This window comes from Artibeus jamaicensis, unplaced genomic scaffold (assembly GCF_021234435.1).
Source record: "Artibeus jamaicensis isolate MK-2021 breed Jamaican fruit bat unplaced genomic scaffold, CSHL_Jam_final scaffold_286, whole genome shotgun sequence".
Taxonomy (NCBI): Eukaryota; Metazoa; Chordata; class Mammalia; order Chiroptera; family Phyllostomidae; genus Artibeus; species Artibeus jamaicensis.
The window spans coordinates 7,025,908-7,039,012 of record NW_026522034.1 but is presented as its reverse complement, the minus strand read 5'-3'; the positions used below and the strand labels follow the sequence as shown (position 1 = coordinate 7,039,012).

General features: G+C 37.6%; 1 protein-coding gene and 1 pseudogene across 3 annotated transcripts in view; one reads left to right on the top strand and one right to left on the bottom strand.

Moving 5' to 3' along the window:
• UACA (uveal autoantigen with coiled-coil domains and ankyrin repeats) overlaps positions 1-13,105 on the bottom strand; it is an 88,274-nt gene that overhangs the window by 36,198 nt on the left and 38,971 nt on the right. For all 3 annotated transcript variants that reach the window (XM_037137271.2, XM_037137272.2, XM_053656846.1), the window contains exons 3-5: positions 9,947-10,035; positions 7,488-7,552; positions 6,637-6,694 (exon numbers count right to left, since the gene is read on the bottom strand). In XM_037137271.2, the coding sequence (XP_036993166.2) occupies positions 6,637-6,694; positions 7,488-7,552; positions 9,947-10,035 (212 nt within the window). The remainder of the gene's footprint in view (positions 1-6,636; positions 6,695-7,487; positions 7,553-9,946; positions 10,036-13,105) is intronic.
• On the top strand, positions 386-984 carry LOC128626105 (cell division control protein 42 homolog; annotated as a pseudogene).

Genomic DNA, 13,105 nt, shown 5'->3' with positions numbered 1-13,105 from the left:
GTGTCCCTTGCATGTATGTATGACATGAGTTAGATCATGCCTATGAACCCTGACAAGAGTGATGTATGCCACTTTCTAGTCTAGGGCTCAAAGCAGCAGTTTTACATTCCTGTACGATCTTTCTTCCTCTTAGCAGGAAAACAAAGGTGCTGCTACCAGCTTCAGTCTTAAAGATGAGGGCAAGGCTCTGGGCGATGGTAAGACTGCAAAACGGGAGGAATCTGGATCCCTGGATGACCACGTGGAGCGGAGGCACTAGCCAATGTGAACATCAGGACTGTACCATGAAAGAAATTAATTCTGGAGTACTGTCCATGCCCTGCTAAAGAAGCTAAGGCCATCATCAGATTGGGAATATTTAAGTGAACAGAAAACTGTTTCAGCAATGCAGACAATTAAGTAAGTTTTGGGCTATGGTACCGTTGGTAAAACATGTCTCTTGATATCCTACAGAACAAACAAATTTCCATCTGAGTATGTACTGACTTTTTCCTATGACTATGCTGTCAAGGTTATGATTGGTGGGGAGCCATATACTCTTGGACTTTGTGATACTGCAGGGCAAGAGGATTATGACTACCACCACAGAGTTATGTACAAATAGATGTATTTCTAGTCTGCTTTTCAGTGGTCTCGCTACTCTGCTTTGAAAATGTGAAAGAAAAGTAGGTACCTGAGATAACACCACTGTCTGAAGACTCCTTTCTTGCTGTTGGGACACAAACTCATCTGAGAGATGACCCCTCTCCTATTGATAATCTTTTCAAGAACAAGCAGAACACTATTGCTCCAGAGACTGCTGAACAGCTGGACCGTGGCCTGAAGGCCATCAAGTATGTGGAGTGTTCTGCGCTCACACAGAAAGGCTTACAGAATGCATTTGACAAAGCAATATTGGCTACCCTGGAGCCTCCAGAAATGAAGAGCCACAGGCGGACATCGCTCCAGTGTCCTTCCGCACAGCTGGTATCAGCATCACATTAAAAGCAATGCTCAAATCAAACTAAAAATTAAAAAGCATAGTTTGTTTTTGCAATGATGACACATGTTCTACACAGCTACACGCACTCATGTGCGACAAAGCCCATAGACAGGTATGGCCCCTCCCCCTTCTCACTGTTCGTTAACTCCGAGTAATTGCGCATTGTCAGAAAAGTGATCAGTACTAGTTTTTGTTTTGTCTCAAAAAATTTTATTTTATTTTTGTTCAAAAGCAAGGCATACTTGTGATGCCTCTGTAAGTCTAATTCAAGTTGTTAAAGCTGTTCCCAGGTCCCACTTTGTAAAGTGAGCTGGGATATGTAGCTTTTTTTCTTTTTTGGGGTGTGTGTGTGTGTGGAAGGGACTTGTTTTTGTTGAGTCGTTTTTTAAAAAATTCATTAACCATGGGACAGACCTTGAGGAGGATGGAGTGATTCCACGATCACTTCCTAGATTTAGTTTAGAAAACACGCTCCCCGCCTGGTGCTCTGAAGAAGGTGTGTGGTACGTGCCTCAGTTAATAACATGCTCCTTTTCGGAAGCCGCCTTTCCTCTCCACCCTCGAGCAGGTCCACTGTGTGACAGCGGGAGGGACCTGTCTCGTCCCTCCTCTTTTCCAGATGCACCATTGTGTAACTGTGACTTTCAAGGAAAGTTGTTAGCCATTGGCTGAGTTTTTAAAATTAATGTCTAACTTCTTCCACAGACAAATTAAGAGAAGTATTGCACCTTTTGAAATACACCAAATGTACTGTGTACGTAATTTTAAAAACAAAAAACAAGCCTTTCCCCCATCAGTCATTATCTTATATGCTTAGCACAGACATGTAGCTCAATGTGTACAATATGGTGTTCCTAGAACGCAGCTGAAAACCTGGTGTATACAAGGGGTGGTACTGGGAGACAGATGTCTGTGGAACAATTCACATCTTCTTTCGTGCTATGAGGGTGCAGACATGCTTCATTAAGAAGCTAGGGGTGGGGTGGAATGGGGAGAACATTTAACAATCTGGAGACCAGCCAGGGGACTCCCCTTATTTATGTTTTATGTGAGGAGTCCTTGAGCAGCTGATAGAGGCTCTCTTATTTAATAAAAAATCACAAAGAAAGTCTTATGAAGACTCTTTATGTGTTAGTAGGAATTTTATCAGCTTATTTGAATTGCAGTTCACAGTTTTTAAAAATGTTCAGGTAATCCCCACCTTTCCCAAATCCTAATTCTTGTTAATTCATTAGTGTTGAACTGATGCTTTCTCATGTCTCAATTCTTTATATATATATATAAATTTATATATATATATGCATTCTGTTTAGATGTATTAAACAAACAAACAATGTTTCACGAGCCAAAACAAAAAAACAAGAAAAAGATATAAGTTAATTCTGTGGTTTTTTTTTTAAAAAGCCAATGTTACTTTACAGCGCCTTTGTCACAACAGCCTAGCCTTACCCTGGATTCAAGCAGACAATGTCACTATTTGGAAATAGGCACTGCCGTGGCAAACACCCAAACTAGAGGTACTCGTTTAGTGGTTGGGTTCTAGGTGGAAAGTAAATATGTTTCAGACTAGAAACCTTGTGGTTTTCCTTATGCTGTGGGAAAACGTTTGATAGAGCTACCATCTATGATAATTTAGAAGGTACCCCCGTGACTATAGAGGCTTTCTAGGTAAAGCAATAGAAAGAACCAAAGTTTTAGTGCATATGGGCATCTGTTTACTGCTTTTAGTAAAGTATTTAGGAGAAAGAGATGAGGTCAAGCTAGAATTAGCCAATTTATGAACACAGATGGAAGGAAACAGAGAATGTCCAGATATTTGGACCCTCACAGGTGTGGAGAGACAATTGCTTCTCTACATCAAACAACAGGTTGTAAAACTATTCTAGGTCACAAATTTCCTCAAAGAACTCCCAATAAAGAAAAAAGAAAAAAAAAGATCCAGTTCCGGATAAACATCAGATTAAGGATATTATATTCCCATTCAAGACTATTATTTCAGAGAGCTTTGAGGTAGCAGCCATTAAAAGTACAGACTCATGAGTCCAGAAATGTAAAACAAGAAAGGGAGGAGATTAAAAACTTTATGTCCAGAAAATAACTTCGGAGATGGTTTTAGACATAATGAAGTGGCTGGTAATGAAGAGACCAGAACTGTACCAAAGTCTGAGGGAACTATACTACCTGAGGCCCCAGAAGCCCAGTTGGCTAAAACTCATGATTGCTCCTGCCCTTAAGCTGCCTCTACAGAGGGCGTACCCTTCAACATCAATTTATCTGTGATCTTGGAGAACAATGGATAAATAAGAACCTCCTACAAAGCAGAGCTGGGGCCCACAGAGGACAATGGACAGGGGATTTCCACCAGAAAACAGAACCAGGGGCACATCCAGAGGAGCTAACTGAGAAATTTGCTCCAAGACCTCGGTAAGAAGTTTGCAAGTTTTGCTCAGCAGCATTTGATATCTGCTATTGACTAGTAACTGCAATGTGTTTTGGGGTTCTCCCTTTTCTGAAAGAGACTTTGTCTTTCATTTATCCTGTTCTGGCTCCATAACTTGTGGGAAGCAGACCTCTTCTCTTTGAGTTTATAGATTCCTGAACCATGAAGAGCCATATCAGAACAACAACAAAAAAGGGTCCAATGCCCAGGAATCCTAGAATTTGAGCAAGCAGCAGTAACTGGGTTGGCTTGTGTATTCCCTCTCTTGGGATAGAGTTCTGTGTGGGGAAAGCAGGGACTGCAGCAATATCTAGAAGGCCAGAGGGCTGGACGGTGGCAGAAAATGCAATTTGCTACCAAAATCTTTTCTTCCCTTCTACAGTGTAGCAGCTCAGCCATGACTAGTGACCTAGAGAGTACATTTCTGAGCCTTCCTTGAAGATAGATACAGCTTATTCACTTTGCTTTTATTGATGGAATATGAATAGAGGGCTACCATAGACTTCCAAATCTGGACCGTAGAATTTAGGCAAGTGCTTCTTCATGCTCTCTTTCCCCTTCCAGCTCACTGGAACACAGATATGACTGCGATCCTGCTTCAAACATGTAGCTGAGGAAGACCCTCAGAGGAAGTAGAGCAATAAGATGGAAAGAATTCAGTTCATGAATGACCTTGAGTCATCTGCCGACCTCTACCACTCAACAATTTTTTATAAGCAGCTGATATTGGAGTTCTTTTATCACAGCAACTTCATTCTAGCTTCATCCATACAACTACTGAACAAACGTTAAGATTTCAATTGGTTAAGTTGTACCAGTTTTAAATACAGGGGTAATAAAATCTATAGCATACACAAAATTGCACATGTTTAACATACATGTTTTGATGAGTTTGGACATATGCATACATGGTGATACCATTACCACACTCAGGTACTGAATAAATATACTCATCACATCCAAAAATGTCATCATTGTGTGTGTGTGTTTTGTTTTTTAGTTGTGTTTACTCTGTATATACATGGTAAGAACACAACCTGAGATATAACCCCTTATTATATTTTAAAAAGCATGTCGATTATGTATTAATTATGTACAATTTTTTTCATATAACTATACCTCAAAAAGCATTAAAAAATAACTGGGGAAAATTGAACATTGACTAGAAAACACTGAAAACATTTTCAAATGCCTTAAGTGTAATAATGGTATTATACTTAGCTTACAAAATAGAATCATTATCTTTCAGAGATACAAAGTAAATTATTTATGGATAAAGTTATATGATGTCTTGAATTTAATATGAATAAGCCAGTGGAATAGAAGAATAATGTGTGATGGTATGAACCCAAATTGGCCGTATGTTAACAACTGTCTAAGATGAATGAAAAGTACAGGTATTTTAATACAATATTCTAACTCTGTGTGTGTTTAAAATTGTCCATAATAAAGTGGTTAAAAACAATTTTTAAAGCGATTATTAATAATGTTGGATTTTAAAACTAGGAAAGGTGGTAGGAGAACAGAAATACCATGTGTCACATATTTATACTTCAGCAAGAGGCGAAATCGTTTTCAAAATTCCATCAAACACCGCAAATTAGTATTATAAGTATAAACTGTATTTTTAATGGTTTTAAATTTAACTTGTAAATATGTCTTAATGATTCCATAACTATATCGGCTTGGTGAGTACATCACTTATAAATCTAGGCTTACATTTTATTTAAGTAGCAATACGAAACTATCATAAAAAATAAAATCTACAGTAACTCACAGGGGCACTGTGAGACTAAAGTGACAATGTATGTTAAAATACTTTGAAATAATACTATTCGATACAAATATAAAAGAAAAGTGCATTGTGTAAAAAATTAAACTACCATAACAGCACATAAAATATGAAAAGAAAATTAAGGTATAAACACTTTGAAGGAAACCTGAAGTCCAATCCATGTCTGACACAAACAACTTTACTCTAGTGCAGACAGTCCACACATGTGAGAAGAGAGGGGAAGTGATTTTCTCTTTCCCTCGGCCTCCTAGTAAACTGCGGGACTGTCAGGCCTACAAGAGTCAGGCCACTGGTCAGATATTACATTCCAAAAATATTTAACATCCAACTTTTTTCTAAGTATTTGAAGACACCTAAAGAATAATACAAAGCCCTGGCTGATATAGTTCAGTGGATTGAGCACAGGCCTGGGAAGCAGAGTATTGCAGTTCGATTCCCAGTCAGGGCAAATGCCTGGGTTGCAGGCCAGGTCTCCAGTAGGGGGCATGTGAAAGGCAACCACACAATGATGTTTCTCTCCCTCTGTCCCTTCCTTCCCTTCTTTCTAAAAATAAAAATTCTAAAAAAATACCAAACTGCCTGGCTGGTGTAGCTCAGTGTATTGAGTGTGGACCTGCGAACCAGAGGATTGCAGTTCAATTCCCAGTCAGGGCACGTGCCTGGGTTGCAAGCCAGTTCCCAGGAGGGGACTCACAAGAGGCAACCACACATTGATATTTCTCTCCCTCTCTCCTTCCCTTCCCCTCTAAAGATAAATAAATAAAATCTTAAAAACAAAAAAGAATAATACAGACAAGTTGAGATATGCAACCCTGAGTAATAAAATCTGTGAAGTTATTAGTATAAATCTTTTTTAAAATATAGCACATTACAGTGATAATGAAATTCAGCACTGAAACCTCTAACTAAACAGCCACCACCACCCTTAATTAAGAAATTACTACACACTGGGCACTACTTATGATTTAATTGTAAACACTTATTGCAGTAGTATTAACTTCATTTTGAAGATGAGAAAAAGGAAGTTCAGACATGTTAAATAGGTAAATGTAGTTTTCAAGCAAGAGAAGTCTTCCTCTCTGCCATTTCTCCCGCCAATTCCCAAACTAACTCACTAACTTACTAATTCTCTCTCGGCCTTTCCCCTCCTCCCTCCCCCCCCCTCCTTGGAGGGCCTTGAGAGCAGGTTACAGTTTATTCAGTTTTGGACTTTTAGTATCTAGCAGACTGGACAGTAAATATTGGCTGAACAAATCTTTTTAAGCTGTACGATCTAAAAAAAATTCAAATTCAAGTAAAGAAATTTGAAATGCTGTATTTGAATCATACAAATACATGCCTGTCAAAACGTTAAAGTTAATGTAAGTGCCTGGCCACTTAACGAGTGCTTGTGTCTGTCCAAGGGCGGCCTTGGCTTACCAGCGTCGTGAAGCGCAGTCCTTCCCTGCAGGTCTGCGTGCTCGGTGGGACAGCTGTACTGTTAAAACACAGAGTCTGAGTCATCTAAAGGATTTTTTAAAAAATTAAACATCTAAATTCCAATGAATAGCTGTCATTTAATCTTTAACCATTCCATTTATTGATAAACAAGGACTACTAGACAGGCTACTAAAATATTTTGACATGAAACAAATATAATAACTTTATGCTGTAAATTTAACAATATTTCATCAAACACGAAAACACATGGTACATTATAATAGCCTGGGATATAGAAATTATGTTATTGTTTGGTTGTATTTTTTTCGCATCGTAGGTTAAAACTTGAACAACTGAATCAGAAAAACCAATGAGTTCTGCTATTAAACTTAGTTGTGAAAATCTTTATGGTAAGATATGACTGGACCCTTTAACTGAAAATTGAGCCCAAGTCATAAAATTTTGTGGCTACCAGATTATATGCTTAAGTAATGGTTAACATTATTTAGTATAGGTTACTGATGTTTATTAGAAATGCACAGATTCTATGCTGCCTCACTTTATCTTATGGCATATACCAGACAACAGAGAATTCTAATCTCCAGCTAACGTCAACAGGAAGATCACGTCTTTGTTATTTATTTTTAATACACTGAGTTATGCAATTCACTTCCCTCAGAGTTTTTGCTCTTTATTGTTCACATTCTTTCACAAACTGTGAAAAAATATTGTGTAAACTATTAGAGTTAGCCTATTATTTTCTTTTCTCTCAAATTCTGAAAACATACTAAAAACACATCTATTATTTGCAGTCAAAATAATAAAGCCAAAATATTAACCACTTTTACTACCTGTAGAAGTTTTTGTAGGCACAATGCATGTCCATACTTTGCAGCCAGGTGAAGAGCATTTCTCCCTATAAAGGTTTAAAATATATGTGAATTTTCCATAGCAATGTGATTAATTTTTTTCAAAATGAACTAACAAGCTACTTAATTTGTAAGCATGTTTTTAGTTTCTAAGATATTTCACCTGGACTGATATTTTAATAAGATATAATTGCACGCACCAAAAAAAGAAAGGTGGGAAGGAAAATTATGCACACAAATGCATAAAGAGCAAGCACTTTGTCTTATTAGCCCTGGACCTACAATACCTATAGCGGTGCCTCAGACAGTGAATTGCACACCAGCATAGCAAAGAAGGCAGGGAGAGAGGGAGAAAAGAGAGAAGGAAAAAGAGAACGAGGAAGAGAGGAAAGGAAAGACACCTAGATTTTTCATAACATTTCCAAATTGGCAGCATGTATACTAAAATGAAGCAAATTAAGAGGTATATTTAAAAAAGGGTATTCTCTAACTAATTTCTATATTCCAACTAAAATTCAAAGTTCATTAAGAAACTGTCTCTTAAAATCAGTCTTGTTCACTGGGGCGGGGAGGGGAGGGGAGGGGGGGGGGGGGGGGAGGGGAGGGGGGGGGGAGGGGAGGGGGAGAATAGTAGGATAGTCCCTGGTATTCCACAAAATGTCACAGGCATTCGGTCACATAAAAATGTCAAGTCAGGTATTTTGTTAGCCAAATTCAGGTCCAGCCACTTAAGACAGGGCACTAAAAATCAAGAAAATATCAGATGTACCACTGTAAATTATAGTAAAGGTTCATACCTGGTAAGACCCAAGTCTTACACCAAAACCACGCTAACTTGAAGTCTGGTTATTTTCAATATATTTTTATATTGCTTGCAAATAAAGAAATTAAGATCAAATAAAGTTTTTAAATCCAATTTTATCAAATATCCACATTTGGATTATAACAAATAATATAACAACAAGTGAGACAAGGTCCTTGTCCTCAGAAAAGGACAACTCTTAGGACAAACATAATAAAATAGAGCAAATAAAAGTATGACTAAACAACAGCAAAAGCAAAAGACAAAATTAAGCAGGTGCATTGAAATGGAGTATATGACATGGTTTCTTCTGAGCTCGGGGAAGCAGGTGAGCTTGACCTGCACAGGAGGAAGGGGGGCAAAAGTTACTGGATTGGCCACTGGGCAAAAATGTCCAGACCAGACAGGACAGACAAAACCAAGAAAGATACTTGAATCAGTAATAAATTTTAAAAGAGTTAAGAGTTCTAAAAAAGGTATAGTTAGTTCAAATTTCTAAAAGTAAATATTACTCTACATCAATGGAAGGCATATATAATAGACCCATTCTTTTGTTCTTTCCAAGGTGGCAAATAGTTTGGTCTTCAATTTAGAATCTAATACACATTTAGGTAAAGATTTTCCTCATTAACTCAATTGTGGTCTCTCTTCCTCTCCCTCCCTTCCACTTCTAAACAAAGTGCTAGTTAACAGTAATATACTCATTTGTCCACACACGGCAGCACAGAATAAAATATTGAAGCCGGTAAGAAAATTTCCTGTTCCAGGTCACCTCCTATCTAATTGAATAACAAAGTAGAACTGCAGAGAAATAAACTGTCAAGCGTCCCAGAGAATTGAGAATGGTTATCCCGATGAATAGAAAACTAACACACTCATTGAAGAAAAGCAACGATCGTGTTCAAATACTTAAAGGCTGACCTTGTGACATGCGCTCAGACTTATGCTGCAAGATTTTTAAAAGATAAAGAGAGGTAGAAGTAAATTTAAACAAAAAACATGGTAATGGATAGACTTGAACTATCTATAACTAAATTCTTAAATTTAGTTAACCAAACACAGAACAGGTTTTCCTGTGAGGCATAACAGTGAAGAACAGACTCTGCCGGTGACGCATCCACTGAAGGACCCAGCGCCTCACAGCCTCATGGGGGTGATGTAGCGGTGAAAGGAGTTAGCAGGCATATAGCACTCAGATGTCATGTAAGTGTCAGCTATTCTTGTTGTGACCATGATGAGTAATGTTGTCACGAGGCTGTTAGTCCCCCATCACAAGGTATGTCCAACCAAATGCCACACGACCTTACAACATAAAGGACCCATATACTGAACAGAATATGAGTATAAACTAAATGGCCCCTAACGGTTCTTCAAGATCTGAGATTTTAGGATCCTGTACTACTACCGCTAGGCTTGCGGTCCTCAACTGATCACCAGTTCAGTAATCCTTTCTACTAAGTTTCCTGCACCTGACCTCCCCCCCACAAAACCTCAGAAGTAAACCTTTTCTCAACTACTTAAAAACAGGAAATTAACAATTTCTCTTTTCAAATCACATTTATACCTACATAAGAACATTAACAGTGAATATGTTTGTGTCTCCTTTCAGTCCGGTAACTGGCTGCCGAGGCAAACATACCTGCAGTGTCACTGGTTGTAATATCAACTCCATGTATAAGGATGGCATTCAAACATTCAAGATTCCCCTTCGAGGCCACCACATGGAAGCTAAACGAAAGGGAAGTGTATGTTATGCCATGGACACTCCCAAAGGTCAACTGAAATGCTACGGTAACATCACTCGTTACTCAAAAGACACGCACATTTTAAATGCTGGCACATCTATGTATTTAATAGAAGAAAAAAATCTATCCCATGTTACTGAAAAACTCATTTAAACCCAAACATACATAAGGGGCCAATTCTTTCTAGAAATACCTCCTTAGAACCAATGGAATAGTGCAATAATCAATAGTCAATAATAGAAATTTTATACTATGAGACGTCTGTCTGGAAAAAGTCCAACCATCATCAATATAACAAGAACAGTTTGTACCACACTGATGTAACCGGCAGCCAAGGAGAGTGGACTGGGATGCGTATGTGTGAGCAATGATGACTTCACTGTACTAGTCAGTGAGGGTGGTAGATGCTGGTGAGTGAGCATGTGTACAGTGTGGCTGTCACATTCAAAATGATTGAGCAAGTAGAGCAACGAATCTGCATCAAATTTTGCATTAAGCTTGAACATTCCTCCACAGATACCATTCAGATGATTCAGAAGGCTGCAACTATGGGCAACTGGTGATTGGCAGCTTCATCACAATAACGGCTGCTCAAGTATCTTATCTCATGGAGAGTTTTTTGGTAAAACATCAAATTGCCCAAGTGACTCAGCCTCTCTACAGACAAAAGATTAGAATCTTTTGAGGAATGGCAATTTCCTTCAAGCACAGGTTTTATTCTCCCAACAATCTTAAAGATATTTTTTGTTTGCTTGTTCTCATTTCTTAGCTCACAAAATTTGGAGGACTTCTTTCTTCGAAATAAGTCATCATTATATACTAATGATGTACTAAAGGGCAGAAATCATAACAATCCTCAATGCATTATTAATGCTGGTGGGCTATAAATAGATGTGCTTTAGAAAGAAGATACAGCAATCATTAAATTGTATGCTAAGAGTTGTAAAGGAAATCTGAAAAACTGCTTTATAGAAATACTCTTTTGCAATTAAAAAATCAATACATTTTCTTTTTCTTAATGTTTTCTTTTTTAGTATATGTGCTGCCGAAGCGAGCACAATATGTTTTCTTTTTTAAATATAAAGACATGTACTACTACTTCCATAACAGAAATGCAAATAATGTAGACAATACCTACCCTGTAAGAACAATCCCAATCCCTGAAGAACAACTAGAAAAGCTGCATAAAGTATAAGACATACGTTTGGCCCTGGCTGGGTCCCTCAGTTAGTTAGAGCACCATCCCAATAGGCCGAGGCCGTGGGTTCGATCTCCGGTCAGGGCACATACAAGAATCAACCAGTAAGTGCTTACATAAATGGAACAACAAATTGATGTTTCTGACTCTCTAATCAATAAATAAAATATTTTAAAAATACATAAGGTGTATGTTTGAAGTCATCAGTGAGCTAACAAGATAGTGAAAAATTAAAAGGTCAAGATGCAAGAAAGGACAGAGGTCCAGAGAGGGGAGCTTGGGGCTTGAGGCCATTTTTGCCTAGGAGCAATTGTTGATTCCAGAGAAAAGAGCTGGGAAGTTGAACCTCTGACAGCTTTAGGGCTGGGGAGATGGGAACTGGAATCTACAACTGTCCAAATGGTAGAGGGATTTCTTGGTGGATCTACTCCATTTTGCATTGGCAACACACTGCAACCTAAGAGAGGTGAACAGGAAGAAAACAGAGCCTTGCTCTGACTACAGCCAAGATCCAAATATTTCATTTTTGAAATCGGGATTGAACTCAGGGAGCACTTGTTATTTTTGTCTTAAATTTCCAAATTAACCACCCTCCATCACTGAAAATAAATTCATTTTTATAATTATAGATAATACAGAAAATATATTTGTAACAGGTTGTATATTTGACTAATTATAAGATGCTTTAATTAAGGGAGAATACAGTTTGTGTGTAACAAAATGAAAATATTTTCTTGTAAATCCCAGAAAGAATTCTACCTCCTGTAGTGAAAACCTCAGATTAGTTACACTCAAATATTTCACAAAATAAAGTTCATAGTTCATCAAATTACATTATATTTTTACAACTCTGACCATTAACACAAATAATTTCACTCAAAATGGAACCCTAGCTCAAAAGAATCTGAACAAAAACTCAGCAACCATTCATTCAAAACATTCAAAGCATGGATGGGCAGAACTGAAGAAAGAAGGGTTTCAATGAAGATTTTCAAGCCCAAAGAAGATTCCCTTATATCTTTTTAACATCTTAGTGTTTGGGAGAAAAAAAACATGAGAAGCAAAGTCACTTTTACATATTAAATTTTCACTATTTATGCTGTGAGTCCTGTAAATAGCTTAAAATTTACCTAAAATAGGAGGACTCAAAATAACCAATGTTTCTGTAGCTATCAAATTGCCTACTCGATAAAATTAAAATAGTATAGAAAAACGGGAACTTTTCAAACTTTATTGCTCCTAAAAACTATTTAATTTACAAGTCATGCTTTGTTATTTTTACTATTCTTAAATATCTAAGCATCGTATGGTAGTGACCCACATCTAACATTGACTATTCACTTCTTAACATTCATCTCTATATTTAGTATCTGGTTTCCAGTTATGATAGTCTAAATAAATTCATTCTAGTATAAGACTGAGAGGAATTTCAGGAAATGAGACTTTTCACCTCTAACTTTGGAAGGTTTCCCAGATGTGGTTTTAACTGCTATAATTATAGATGATAGTAACAGAACCTAGATCTTACCCTTTAACTCAGTGGATCCCCACCCTGAACTGGAAGCCAAGTGATGGCTGGGAAGGGTGGGAGAAAAGATAACATGGAAACAAGCCATAGGCCTCAGTAACACAGAAACTAAAGGGAAGCATCACTATCAATGTCTCCCTAAGCCACACAAGTTTTTCTGCCTCCCTTTCTGCTAAAAACGTTCTCATTTAAACTAAATTTAAGTCTCATTTACCCAAATATACAAATGAATTGGGGGTAGAGAGGAAAACCGCAGTGCAATTTACAGAACTGGAGACATAGAACTTGGGTCCCTGTTCTACCTCTGTAACTTTTGGTGAGATTAGA